General features: G+C 35.1%; 1 protein-coding gene across 5 annotated transcripts in view; it reads right to left on the reverse strand.

Moving 5' to 3' along the window:
* The window catches only part of NALCN (sodium leak channel, non-selective), a 369,956-nt gene that overhangs the window by 189,257 nt on the left and 164,823 nt on the right, over positions 1–15,876 (reverse strand). For all 5 annotated transcript variants that reach the window (XM_037729607.1, XM_017503589.2, XM_017503587.2 and 2 more), the window contains one exon: positions 3,888–4,055. In XM_037729607.1, coding sequence (XP_037585535.1) covers positions 3,888–4,055 — 168 coding nt within the window. The remainder of the gene's footprint in view (positions 1–3,887; positions 4,056–15,876) is intronic.

Genomic DNA, 15,876 nt, shown 5'->3' on the forward strand with positions numbered 1-15,876 from the left:
ATTTTCCTGGTCACATTTCTGAGTCCTTCTCTTAAAAATCACTGTTGATTTGTAGTGAGATGCGGTAGAAACTGCATAGTTAGGAATATAAACTCTGAAATTCAAGTTTTTGGGAAGAAGTTTCGCCTCCATCACTTACTAGGTATGTGGTCTTGGGCAAATCAACAGATTTCTTGAGACTTCAGTTTACACATACAGTCTTTATCTCAGGGATTGTTAATGAGACTCAAACGAGACAATGCACTCAGCAAGGTGCTCGACACAGAAAATTCACAGGAAGCATCAGTCAACATCATCATGATGATATGGATATGTAAGAACCACAGATTTTGTAAGACTTCGTGATTTCCCATAGGCCCATGCTGCTCTGCACTCGCTGCAGCTCAGACTCCCCGGTCTTTGTGCTACTCCTTGAACACATCAATCAGGCACCCACCTCAGGACACGTGCAATGTGATTCTCTCGACCGACCCAGAATGCTTCCCCTCGGATAGCCTTAAGGTTTGCTCCTTCATTTCATTCAGTCTCTGCGCAAACCTCACCTCTTCAGAGAGGGCTTCTATGAACAACTAATCTACAATAGCACCCTACTGCACAATCTCTATTATTTTTACCCTGCACACTTCTTCCTGAAGACGTTTCCAGCGCTTGTACTCTACATTCCTTTGTGTACTTCTTTGTGAACTGTTTGCCCTTTAGAATTTAAGCTTAATAAAATGGAAAGCCTTTCTGCTTTGCCCGCTGCTCCATCTTCAGTATCTGGAACAGTGGCTGACACAGAGTAGAAGCTCAGTAAATATCACTTGAATAAATACATAAACAACATCAGTAATTAGTCTAACAGATAACTAATATTTCAAAGGAAGCTACTTTGTACTAAACTTTATTTAAATGTGAGAAAGCATTCCTATTTCTTCAAATCCTCTCTAGCATCTGTTGTCTCCTGATTTTTTTAATGATTGTCATTGTAACTGGCGTGAGATGGTATCTCAAAGTGGTTTTGATTGGCATTTCTCTAATGACCAGTGATGATGAAATTTTTTTCATATGTTTGTTGGCTGCACAAATGTCTTCTTTTGAAAAGTGTCTTTTCATATCCTTCACCCACTTTTTGATGGGAGAAAATGTGGCACATATACACCATGGAATACTATGCAGCCATGAAAAATGATGAGTTCATGTCCGTTGCAGGAACATGGATGAAGCTGGAAACCATCATTCTCAGCAAACTAACACAGGTATAGAAAACCGGACACAGCATGTTCTCACTCATAAGTGGGAGTTGAACAATGAGAACACATGGACACAGGGAGGGGAATATCACATACCCACACTGGGGTCTGCTGGGGGTGGGGGGATTGGGGAGGGATAGCATTAGGAGAAATACTTAATGTAGATGACGTGGTGATGGATGCAGCAAACCACCATGGCACGTGTATACGTATGCAACAAAGCTGCACGTTCTGCACATGTACCCCAGAACTTAAAGTATAATAAATAAGTTAAAAATAAAATAAATGTGAGAAATATGAAGTTGTCTAAGGAGGGACTTGTTGCCAACACAGTAAAGCATGGTTGATTGAAATGAGAAGTGTGAGGACCAATGGGGAGACCAGTGTGGGCCCTTATATAAAGAGCCACTGTCTGCTACAGTGGGGTCTCCACACTCAAATTTGCAAAAATCCTTGTGACACCTAAGTTTCCCAAGAGGTTCACTTTTTAGCTACAAATTAATTGACATCATTGTTTTTCATTATTAATACATTAGAAAAAGATAAATATGGCCATGTATAGAGAGATACAAATGAGAATCATTTAATCATTAACATAAATTAAACAGAACCAATTACAGAATAATCTGAAATTGCAAACTTCACTATGATTTAACTTCCAATCGATCAATCAATCAATCAATTATCTATCTATAAAACGTTTATAGTCTTACAGGCTAATTTTAGACATTTTGTAAAAAACAGACTAGTAGGAAAAAAAATCAGATATAATGACCAGAGTAGGAAACTAGAGATGATTAATAATTTGTAATAAGTTGATTTCTCTCTACTCATTTTCTTCCATTTTATAGGTATTTTACATACATATATAATAAATGTATACATATATGTAGTTATGTATGTAATGTATACTGTTTATCATTTAAATAAAACAGTCATATTTCTAAGTTATAAAAAACTCATCATAAGTATAATTTTATGGTAAAATCTGTTATGATTTATTAATCTATTCCTCCAATGTTATTGAAATAGTTTCCATTTTTTCTCTCACTAACCATTCTATAATAAATATTTTGCACACAAAATTTTGATCTTTTCCAACTTTTTACTGAAAAATGTTATGTCCGAGGCCACAGCAATATTAAGGCCCTCAATATATTTTATACTGTACCTTTGCTGAAATAGGCAACACCAATTTTCTTTATTGGGTTACTTTAATAGCTTTGTAAAAAAGGTATCTCGTTTTGATCTAAAGCATATTCTCTCCAATTATGTGCAATGATGCCCTAAGGTAGGCACTCAATGGCCATGACCACTTTGTGAATCTAGATAGCAGTACACAAGAGCATATAATCACATGGATGTTTGGAAAGCACATTTGGTATCAAGAATTTTAAACATGTATATCTCTTGCCCCAGCTGTGTCACTTATGATAGCCAAGCTTCAGGATATAACTCAGCAAATGAAGAGAGATTTACAACCACAGATGCTGAGGGAAGTGAGCGCTTGAACCATGAAAACCCTCTGTGGTTTCAATATGCTTAGCTGTGATTACAAGGGCTCAACTTTTTGCCTGGGTTTATGGGGGGTTTTGCTTTTTACTTTTTGTGAATTATATTTGCATGTCCTTTCCCCCAGGTACTAAAAGTGTCTAGTTACATGTGATCTGGCAGCTAAAGTGAATATTGTTCTGAAAATAATACTTTGGAATTACTAATAAATAAAATCAATGAAGTTGCCATGAATGTTCTGTTTCCTATGGGGTGAGAGTCCTGTTTCTCACAATTACTTCTTTAAAATTCTACTGTCACTTTATTTCCCAACTATTTAACAATATCTATTTATAAAACAGTCAATGCACATTCAGGTGTTTCTGTTATAAATTATATAAATGACCAAGTTTGAATCAGGAAAATAACTATATTTGAGGTGTTTTTGACTAGAATACCATGTATACCTATTTTATCATTTTGACTAAGTATTTACCAGGACAATGAGAACGTTGCTATATTCGATAATTACAAGGAACGTAACTACTGTTTATTGCATAATTAGAAAGCAATGTGATTCAATATACCACATTGAAAAAATATATCCAATTATTATAAATTAAATAAGAATTTTAAGTGACATTATTTAACCATCACAAAGAAAGTAACAGGCATTTATAAATAATACTGTATGACTGATTATAATCTGTAAAGGTAAGTTTTATAAACCTTTAATATTTTCATGGCAAATCATTGTTGAGCAAACACCCAGGCTTATTGACAAGGAAGATATACACTTGGGATTAAATTAATGTTTCCTGCTCTTTAAAGTTTGTGCCACCATCTTATGTAGTTTAAAATTTGATACGTAAGTATGGGTATACATTATCCATATGTAAAAATATGTGTATCCATATACTGCTAATTTAGGAAAAGTAAGTAAAATATCTACATTGTTCCTGAGAATTTTCAGTAGTTTAAAAAGCAGTTGTTACAATTTGTGAATGCACTATTTCTAATATTTAAAATGTCATTGTGCCTTTCTCAAGTTCATACTTACCATATATATATTATATATAATTCTGTGTGATTGTTAAAATAATGGGAGAGGTATTTACTCTGGAAATAAAATTTCTAAAGACAAATAGGCATTATATATATTACCTGAAAGTACGTGAATTGTGAATGGTAAAGATCTGGATATACGTGAAGTGTAGTTCCAATTACAAGTAGTAGTTCGAATTTATGGAGAGATGAGCTAATATATCCAGTAAATCCCAAACACCATATCTTCAGAAGTGCTTCCAGATCAAAAAGTACTGTAAAAGCCACCTAGAGAAACAAAGAAACATTGAAATTGAAGTTCACAACTATAGTTTATTCTAAATTATGTCATATATTTGTCAGTGTACGAATTTTTGTCACTATCATATGCAATGACAGATGAATATTTTGTCTGTGTACAGATTTTTGAGTTGCAATTCTGTTCTCTGTAGTCCGTGTATATTGATTCACTACCTCCTATTTTCCAATATTGTAGATGAGTCATCCATTACACCGTACATTTATTTTACTTTTTCAGGTTACTTATGCCTGTTCAGAGGCGGAAAGAGGTTTTTTCTTTATGCTCGCAGCCAAGGAAGGTCGCCAGGACATGAGTAAGAATCTATTTTCATTTAATCTTGCTAAAATTTAATGAGCTCTTTCAGTCTGCAGACTTACGGTTTCCTTTCATTTAGGAAAGCTTTCTTCTGTTGTTTATGATAACTTTTCTTCTATCTGTTCCCTCTTTTTCTTCAGGGACTTCTACTATTCATACCTGTGTGGTAGGGTATTTTACTTTGCCCTTATTATCATTATCTCTACCACTTTTTGAGTGATTTTTCCCCACATCATCTCCCATATTAAAAACTAGCTCTCAATGACTAAGTCCTTTTTAAGCCCATTTTTTGGACATTTTTATTTGAAGCTACAGAAATTTTATTTTGTGCCCTACTTACTTTTCCTTGAGACATTAAAACAACAACAGCAACAAACGATTCTCTCTCCTGTCAATTCTACTTGCTTGGGAAATCCCCATACTAGATATTTGTTTTGATTCTCTGAGTTTCATCCTTAGTTTCTGGGTCCTCCCTTTGTGTGGGAATTAACTTTTCTTTCCTTCACCATGGATATATGTTTTTGATGTAATTGTCATTTGTCTTTTATGCTATCTTAATCTATGGCAAATGAGGGGTAGTAGAGGGCACCATAGATTACGGAGGTGAAATACCTGAAAAGCCGTAGCTCCTTTGCTGAACATCTGAAGCCACATTAATGATGGGGGAAAGAAATAAGCAAATAGTTGACCAAGTTTAAAATACAGGATTTCCCAGGGACTAGTAGAGTCATTTATTGACTCTCTTCTCTGCCTGGAGTAGTTCAGTCTCTAGTGAGGTTCCCTTCATGGCCCATTGAGATTCACAGGATTCTGTGGACTGCTGCTGGACCACAGGCAGCAGGCAGGCAGGTTCAGGTCCTCTGTAGGAAATGAAATGCTGTCTGCCCTGAGCAGTGGCCTCAGGGGACCAGAGGATTCAGACTTTGCTGCAAGTCCTGCCAGAGGTAGTTCCTCTCTAGCACAGGCTTCTTAGTTCTGACCTTGCAATGATATAGGGAAGACCTGAACCTGTTCTCTCTCCTATAGATACTAGGGAATCTCAGGCAAAACTGAAAATGAGGTGTAATGAAGGTCTCACCCACATGCCTGACCTTGTTGCTGCATTAGCAGAGGAAGCAGTAATAGGCACCCACGACATCTTTGCTCCCTTCACCTGTATTTTTGGACTAAGGCTTTCATTCCAAAAAAAAAAAAGAGTGATGATCCATTTCAAAGTGTTTTTTCTTTAAGAACACTACTAATAAATGCCTGAAAGATATTCTAATAGATTGTCTAATTATGTATAAATACAATTAATCACTTTACTAACTGGATTTGTTATCAAAAGGACAGATGGAATGAACTGTTTAAATGAGCATAATTTATTGTAAAATATGCAGCTGGATCTGTTTGCATTAAGATTTTCTCTGTGGGAAAACGATATACTTTTGAAAGACACTAATAGGCACTATAAGATTTAGCAAACTATTATGTTTAAATATCTATATTTTCACTGATTTTCCTATTAGATTTCCTGATTCCAGATTCTCTTGAAATCAAATGCCTTACTTTGAACATTGTTAGCTTTTACAAGTCAACACTCTAGCTCTCTGAAATATTAACGCCAAAGTGATAGGTAACATTTTACTGAAAAACAATGCACATAAAAATATGCCTAACTTACTTGAAAGTATGGGTTTTCCTGCCATAGTGAAGAACTATGTTAGGATTTAAAGAAGGTGATTAGGAAAATCAAATTAGTTTAAATGGTCACTAGTTATTTCAGTGTAGGTCATGGGGTTTGGTATAGGATTTAAATCCAGGGGAATATAATAATTCAGAAGAACCAAAATAGAAGCAGTGGAGGCAAGCTCTAGGAACTACTTCTCAATGTGCAGCTCCAGATTATTTCAGTAAACTCAACCTTGATGGTAGCTGGAAAGGGTGAAATTCGCCAGGGGCATGCTGGGAGCCATCTAAAAGGGAGAAGGCAACTGGGCTCTCTGCAGAACCTAGTTGCCTGGAGGGCTCCCACCAAAGTCACCTGAGCAAGTGTCCCATCTGGGGGCTTTCTGCAAATCCAAAGCATATGTCACTCTTAGCCTGACAGCCCTCCACTGCCTTGGCCCCCTCAGTCTGCAGCTCCTGCACCAAGAAGGACTCACTGGGACCCTTCTTCTGCTTCGTATTCTGCAGTGCATTCCACCATTTGTGAGTACCTATAAGTTAAAACTTAACTTTTTAAGAGTTAAGGCAAAATTTGTAAGACTATAATAAACTTTTCATTTTTTTGCATTACTTTAAGAAAACTTAGAAACAATGCATAGAAAAGAAGAGAAATATTTCTTTCTTTTTACAAATACCCCAAAGCAGTGGTTCTCATTTTTTTTAAATCACCTCTTCTAAGAAGTCTTCTAGAGATTTTGTTCTTAATCACCATTCACGGAGTTTTGAGATCTCTGACTTACTATATATTTGTTTATGTACTCTACTTTTTATTTGGTTTGCATAGCAACCTCTGCATTATATAAAAGAGTGAGAATTTTCTAGCCCCCCAACTAAGAGCACATTTTTACTCCTTGGAAGGGGATTTTACTCCCTGTTGAGAATGCATGACCAACCAGATATATCTGGTTTCATGTCACCATAATGAGGCAGGGGAATAGGGTTTGGAGGCAGGGAATATAAGGCCATTTCATGCTGACTTCCTAGAACTAAATTGAAAGAAAAACCCGAATTTTTCATGCATAAGTAACAAAAGGACCAGGTGCTACTCCCTTAGCAAACCCTCACCTAGCAGAGGGATACTTGAAACTACCTCTGATTGGTTGCTTTTCCCAACCAGAAACTTGCATAGGAGTGTAACTTTGTAACTTCATCTCAGCCTCTGATTGGTTGCAGACAGCAACCAATCAGATGAATTGCATGCCACCATTTCATTTACATGGAGTAAACACCAAGTGGTCAATGGGAAGCATCTAGCGGGTATTTGGACCAGAGAAGATTCTGTATCCCAGGCCCTTGGGTCACTACTCGGCCAGCTCTCACACTGTGGAGTGTGCTTTCACTTTCAGGAAATTTCTGCTTTCCTTGCTTTATTCTTTCCTAGCTTTGCTGTGCATTTTGTCCAATTCTTTATTCAAAACGTCAAGAACCCGGACAACTTGCAGTCAGGACCCTCTCCCGGTAACAATAGCAGAGTTTAATCTCATAAACGCAGGCTCTATGAATTTTTTAACATTATATTTTATTATGTACATTCTAATATTTTTCCTTTTGTGATACTGTATACAACATTTAATATATACTATAATGAACTCTCTTGTCCTCAAGAAAATGATCAATAATAAAATACAGATTTAAAACTGAAAGGGGTTATTATATAAAAACAACACTATTATATTTGCTGTCAGGTCAGCAGATAATTTTTTAGAGTAAAAAGTTTAAGAGATCAATTTAAAATGATTTTTTTTCCCCAAAAGAACTAGCAATTGGATGTCTGAAGCTAGCAGGTAAAATCAGAAGATGATTTCCAAGTGTCTGAAGCTAAGGAGAAAAACAACTGAATGAAAATGACATTCTTAATATCAATGGAATAATGGAAATTGCTGTGCTTATTTTAACTCAATAAATAATGCATGAATATTTATAGGTTACTAATTATAAAAGAGCTGATTGTGCCATGCAGGCCTGTGAGATAAAATGGTAGAGACATTGCTCATATGTGGAAAGATATTTGAAATACGTTGATTAATATTTGTGTTGCGGTCTCTATTTCCTAATTTCAAAGAAACATGATGGATATCATGAGAAAAAATGCATATTTATCACAAAGGATAATTACAGGACAAAGCTCACAAGAAACTCAGTCCAGGCAATCCCATTCTCTTACATGAAATTCAGATTCAATAACACCAAAAAATGATTACCTGTATCAGTCTGGAGCTGTCTGTAAATCACCTACTCTTAGCTTATAGTGTACATCAGTATGCTATAAAGAGCAAACTTTGAGATGGATGGCTGAGTAATGCAGATTGTTATTATTGTATTATATTTTTACCTAACAAGATAATGTCCAAATCCTTTAGAAACACTTGCAAAAAGTAATTGTCAGAAGAAACTTATTTACTTGAAGTTTCCTAGAAAATGAAATTAAACTCAACAATAATGTCAAAGACTGCTGCTATAGCAAGATTGATTACTTTCTTAATTTGGTCATTTCTCGGTGATTAATGAACGCAAACGTGGGTGGCAGATTTTGTTGAGACTAAAATAAATGACTTCCTTTTAACAAACATCATAAAACTAAATGTCTTTAGAGGAATGCAGAAATCACTTTTCTAGAAAAGAAGACTTCCTGCAAGATGGCAAAATGAATTCATGATTTATGAAACCCCTTCTTGTTCAAACACACTATTATCAAAGAAAAAAACAGTAAGGATTTCTAAACGAGGTTAACTTCTTTGTTGAGCATAAATGCCAGAGAAACATATGCTAGGTCAAGAAGCAGGCAATGTTGGACCCAAAGGGTGAGGAGACTAAGGCACCTTAGACAAAGACAAGAAACTTCATAGCTTAAAGACAGGGACTAGGTTGGGTTTCCCTGCTAAGCAAAGAACAGTGAGACCTATTACCCAAGGCTAAGGCCTTACAGGAAGCTGCAAGCCTCCAGAGGCAAGAGGAGAAATAATCAGCTTATCTGAAAAATCAGAACAAGATCTCTCATGGACTGGTGACAAGAACTGCAATATCACCCATATCAAGGGGCCAGCAACCTCCAAATGATACTTTAAGTATCATTAAGTATCATTTTTAAAACCTGGCTCTGAATATGGGGGCCCCGAGATCAAAGTAAAGACAACTGTAATATCACTAAGAGAGCAGAATTGATCACAGAGGGAGGGAGAGAGAAATAACAAAATTTCCCAAGCCAAATGAGGCAGGATGCCAAGATTTTAAAAGGCATAAATAAATCTAATGAGAAAGAAAATAAAATTCTAAAGTTTAGAATATTAATTTACTCTCGATAAAATTAGTTTTGTCAAACATTTTTTTTTCACAATCATGTAGTTATTTTGTTTTATTTTTAAATTAAATTAAATTAAATTTTAAGTTCCAGGATACAAGTGCAGAACATGCAGGTTTGTTATATAGGTAAATGTGTACCATGGTGGTTTGCTGCACGTATCAACCCATCACCTAGGTATTAAGCCCCGCATGTGTTAGTTTTTTATCTGGATGCTGTCCCTAACCCCTCCCCCTTAAAGGCCCCAGTGTGTGTTGCTCCTCTCCCTGTGTCCATGTGTTCTCATTTTTGAGCTCCCACTTATAATTGAGAACATGCGGTGTTTGGTTTTCTGTCCCTGTGCTAGTTTGCTGAGAGTAATGGCTTCCAGCTCCATTCATGTCCCTGCAAAGGACATGATCTCATTCCTTTTGATTGCTGCATAGTATTTCATGATGTATATGAACCACATTTGCTTTATCCAGCCTATCATTGATAAGCATTTGGGTTGATTTCATGTCTTTGTTATTGTGAATAGTGCTGCAATGAACATATATATGCATGCATATATCTTTATAATAGAATGATTTACATTCCATCCAGAGAATCTCAGTAAGAAACAATTTTCAAAGAAGTTTAAGATGACCAAAGAGATAAATGAAAAGGAGAAAATAATAAAGGTGAGAGGAGAAATTTAAAAAAAAAGAAATAAAGGGACTTAATAGTTCAAAATATTGGGAATGAACCAATAATTTCAGATACATTAGAAACTGTTAATATCAACCAAACTAAAGTGGGTTCTTGGAACCAACAATGAAGAATTTGATTGGCTTTTGTCTCAGATTCCTGGGAAGTAGCCTCTACATCCTTGGAATTTGCCAGTTGATAGGTATCTTTGTTACTTATGGTGACCCTGGTCGTTTATGGCAATGAGATGATTCATGAGCACTGGCCATGTCAGAAACTCCAACCTTGCACACGTGGCCAGTAGTTCCATCAATCACGCCTACCTAAGGAAAACCCAATCAGAAGCCTGAGCTCAAAGCTCAGGCAAGCTTCCCTGGTTGTTGGCATTCTCTCTCTGAATATTGTTTCACATCCATGTGCTGAGAGGCTGATGTGTCCTCACTCCATGGAGAAAGGAAACAGGAAGTTCCACAGGTAGGACCTTCCAGACCTTGCTCTCTGCATCTCTTCTTTTGGCGGGCTTTGAAATGTATCCTTTTTGCTTTAATAAAAACGTAGTCAGGAGTATAGCACTTTCCTGATTTCTATGAGTCATTCTAGCAATTATCAAACTTGAGAAGGCCAGCGGAAACCTCCGAGTTTTTAGTCTGTTGATCATATGTCATGGAGGCCCCAGAACCCCCTGAGCTTACAGTTGGTATCTCAAGTTAGGGCAGTCTTGTGGAGGACCGTGCCCTTGTGCTGTGAAGTTTGGTCTAACTTCAGGTAGTTAATATCAGAAGTCACTTACTTCTATAAAAAGAAAGTTATACATAAACAATATTGACAGCAAAAAGGATGATACCTTCAGTTTCAGCAGACAGTATAAAAATCCTCAGAGAAGACTATGGAAATGTGAGACATTAGTTAAAATTAACAACTCTATAAATAGCAAGCGATAAACCATGAAATTGATAAACCATAATAATCAAACCATAAAATAAATCATTAATCAAGGTCTCTCTTCTCCTTTTCTCCACCAGGGACCCCACTGCAAACAATAGGCCTAGATGGTGTTCCAGAGGGACTTTATTTGCTCTTTCACAGAAGAGAAAAGGAGGAAAATATGTCCATTTCATTTGTGAAAGGAAGTATAACTTCCCAAACAAAATCAGACTAGCAATGTAAAAGAAAATAAAATCATAGAACTACTATTCTTATGATTAAAAATTCCTCACTACAATGGCAGGATATTGGATTTGTTTATTAAAAGTGGTGCTAGAAAATCGAGCGTCCCAGGAATCTAAAATAATTTTAGCATCAAAATATCTATTATTCTAATATACTGCACTAAGAAATTAAAAAGGAAAGTCTGTATAGTCAGCGCAATATATGTAGAAGAACATTGGGCACTTAATTCATCATGAGAAATGCTCTTGGCAATCTAGAAATAGAAGTGAGCTTTAATAACATGATAAAAGGCATCTATAAAAACCTACAAACAACATTAATGATGAAATCATAAGCATTCATGTCAAAAGATAGAAACACGCCCAGCACGTCCACTATCACTACCTCTATTCAATATTTTATTAGAGACCCACACCAGGACAATAAAAGAAGAAAAATACCAGAGATATAATAATTATACAAGGAAAGACGAAACCTTAATTTCAGATGATATGATTATCTATATAGAAATTCCAATCAAGTCTATAGATAATCACAAACAACAAATGGTAGTAAAGTTGCTGGCTACGAATGAGGCCAATAGACAAAAATTAATATTATTCCTATATCAATAATTTTAATTGAAATTATTTCATTCATAAAAAAACTGTAGGATATGTAGGCATGGATCTAATAAAAGATGTGGAAGACATCTGGAGAAAATTACAAAGCATTATTGGAAAACACTAAGGAAGGTTAGAGTAACTGAATAGAGATGTCCTTAACATCATTTAAGGACGAAGGTGTCCTTAAAATCTCATTAGTAAAATGAATTAAATTTTCATAATGTAGAGCAAGAATAGCAAGGCCAAGAACAGATCAAACAAATATGAAGAAGAGGATCAACATCAGTGAGCTTGCCCTAATAGAGATCAAGGTTTATTATAAAGGATGGCACGTATGACAACATCTTATCAGTTAAGCTTTGACGTATAGACACAGACACAGACAGAGGTGTCCAGAAACATAATCGTCCACATGTGTAAACCTGATATATGACAGAAATGGTGCTACAGGAGTGAGGAAAGAATGAATTTTCAATGAATTTTTGAAGGACAATTGTTTATATATGGGAAAAAATTAAAGTGCTTATCTCATTCCAAATGTATTGGAGTCTAAAATTGAAAAAGCACAACTTTAAAACTCTAGCCTTTAATATAAGAGAATGTCTTTAACGACTCTGGTGTAGATAAGACACAAAAAGCACTGAACCAAAAATTAAAGATGACTACATCTTACAATGTTAAAATCAATAACTTCTATTGAAGAACAGACAGCAAATAAAAATTAAAAGACAAGCTGAAGGCTGGGAGATGTCTGCATTGCATGTTACCAGATAACTGAAAAATCAATTAGGATACAGATTAAACAGGTAAAATTATAGAAGAGGAAATACAGGACTCACAGAATATGAGAAAAAAGATCAAATCTCTATGGTAGCCAAGAAAATGTATATTAAAACTATAATGATTATATTAGATTGTAAGAAAATTAAAAATCCTGAACATAAAAAATTAGCATGAAGTAGAGCTGCTCATATATCCTGGTAGGAATATAAACTGATACAAACACTCTGAAGTTCAATTTAGCAATATTTAGCAAAGTTGAAAGTGAACATATCTGACAAATCTACAATTTTAATTCTATGTATATGTTTAGAAATACCTCTCCCAAATGTGGCATAGAAATTCAAATGAGAATTTTTACCGAAGCATTGTTTTCAACAGCAAAAAATTGGAAGCAATTGAACTACCCAGTGCCATTATATTCAGAACAAATAAATGCATGCTTAAATTGACATGAATCGCTTTCCCACTTAATGATGAGTGAAAGATAGAAGGGGCATATTAATACTTCATACCGTTATAAAACATGCATTGATATGATGAATATAGTTCTCTGTAGATTAGGGAGAAGGAGGAGATCAGGAAATGGTACACAGGGAGCTTCTGCTCTACTAATGATGTTTTATTTTGGAATGAAAAACCTTACCCAAACATGAAAAACTATTAATTTTTTAAAAATCTGGGTGATAGACACACAAATATTGGTTATAATATTTTCTCTATGTGTCGAATTTATGAAATATTTTCTATTTACAAAGGAAGTAAAGAAAGCCACAGGTTTTCAAAGGATAGAAATTTTAAAAAGAAGGAAAAATAAGTAACTATAGGAAAAGAATCCTGTATAATCATCATATGAATACACAAAAGTTAATGCTTGCTTCTGACATTATAGGCGTCTGAAATGAATAAGTCTAATCCTGCACAAATCTTATTAATGTAAAATTAATTTAGTTTCAGCACCTTTTGCTTCATCAATAATCTGTTTTAGAAACAACATTCTCTCAAGCTGTAACTTCTCTCAATGAACTAGCCCCTTGGCAGTTTATGACTCATTCCCTCTGACAAGACAACTTTATACATATTTTACTTCTCTACCACAATATAGAATGATTTTTTAGATCTACTGGAAACATGGATTTGACAACTGAAACTGCTCATATAGATATGATGTGTTGACGCAAACATTGACTTGGAAATTGTTTTGAATTTCTTCTTTTAGATTCACTAGAATTTATTTGGTAAGTCATGTAATTGCTACAAATTTTGGGTATAAAACTCATCCCGATAATCTCTTAAGATTCTCACAGAACTGTAGCTCATAAGAGTTGAAAGAGGTCTCTATAGCCACATATTTATGGCCATGTCTTTTTTACTGTATTTACCTCTGATTCCCCATCACAACTGCCATGTAAGAAAGGATACTAGGTCCTTCTTCCTCTCTGCTCTGTCTTTATAATTGGAATGAGATGAAGAATTTTATATCCACATGAAATCTTTGCAGAGAAACTATGAATGTATTTAAAAGAAATATTTTCTGTGAGGGACTAAGAGGGCTTAAGTAACAGTAGATGACACTTTTTTTTTTTTTTCCTGAGGAATCAAGATCCTCTTAATAGCACAGCTGTTTGTTTTGCCGAACAAAGAGCAAGTGAAGATGCAAGTCTGGGGGTGGAGTGGAATTTCTGTGCATCAGTAGCAGGGAAGAGCCTGCCTGGCTGATGACAAGCTGGGGAGATATGGGAGTAGGCTGAGTAGGAGGGATAGACAGAACTGGGCGGAGGAGGGAGGGAGAGAGGGAGAGAGAGAGAGAGAGAGAGAGAGAGAGAGAAAGAGAGAGAGGGAGAGAGAGAGAGTTTTAGTTAATTTACTGTGGGGTATGTAGCACAGAGTCCTGGGACTTCTCTCTCTCCTCTGGCTTCATTAGAAAACATTACTGTGCTCATTAAAATGTAACACCAGGAGGTGGAGGGTTGAGCTACCCATTCAGATAGGTCTAGAGGAAATCAGAGAACAAGCTGGGGATAAGGCTAGGAGGCGACACGGCTAACTTCGGGCCTCTCTGAGGACCTCTCCTTCTTTGTTATATCTCTCCCATCTGCTGGTGAATTTCTCAAAATAAGAATTTGGTTAAAGTTGTTAATCTCCTGTGCAAAACAATGCAGTGTGCTGATAAATTTTTTTAAATGTACAGCCTAAATGGATACACATACATTCATACATAATAAGAAGAAAAATATTGCTATTTTATTCTTTAAGAAAATAAGAATATATATTTTAATGTGTGATTATGATTATAAAATATGATTTTATGTGCAATAATAATAATATATTCTCTTAGACCAAAATGAAAAGTTGAAATTCTTACAGAGGAAAATAAACTTCACCTCTTTCTGTTTATGCATAGGCTAGAAAAGAAGTAAACTTTTTCCTGTTTCTTAACTAATTCTAAATTTAGGTTAATTAATCCAAAGTAACAAAACAAGTCCCCAGCTTCACAACAGAAGCTAAGCAGCTTAATTTATTCTTAAAGGATGATTTTTAGACTGTGAGTTGGCTCCTAATGGGTAAAGTGGTTTATTTTAGATTTTCTAAATAATTTATTCTGGAATATGAGCAACTTAAAAAATTACTTCTTTAAAAGCTCATGACCTGTTGTGATCTATTTTTAAAATAAACTTTTCAAAATATTACATAACGCTATTCCCTTAAAAACTGCATCATTATAGTCTATAAACTTGAATTGTTGTTATTATAGCTATTTTGAAAATTAAATGAGACAATAAATTCTTTTAAAGTGCTTGGCACATAATGTACCGTCTAAAAAATCGTAGCTTTATTGTTGTCAATATTAAAATATTTGAATTTAACAAGAATGTTAGTTGACATGCTCTCAGATTCTATAGCTTAAACCCAAAATCCATTTTTGGAAATAAAGTTTTATTGGAAAACAACCATTCTGAGACCACACTCACTTTTGTACAATTGCAGAGTTGAGTAGCTGAGACAGAGAGAGGGTAGTCTATAAAAGACAAAATGTTTACTCTCTGGGTCTTCAAGAAAGTTTGCCGGCCCCTGGCCTAAACTCAAGACATTTTTATAAACTTTATAAAAATTGAATATATTATGAAAAAGTAAGTCTAATTAAATTGATTTATCCACACTCATTTGAAACATATCACTTTGTCTCATGTATAAGTTTCTGATACAAAGAGAAATGGCAATGTAATTTGAATAAAAACTAGACATACTTGGGGAAAGTCAAACACC

Source organism: Cebus imitator, unplaced genomic scaffold (assembly GCF_001604975.1).
Source record: "Cebus imitator isolate Cc_AM_T3 unplaced genomic scaffold, Cebus_imitator-1.0 Scaffold312, whole genome shotgun sequence".
In the NCBI taxonomy this organism is placed as follows: Eukaryota; Metazoa; Chordata; class Mammalia; order Primates; family Cebidae; genus Cebus; species Cebus imitator.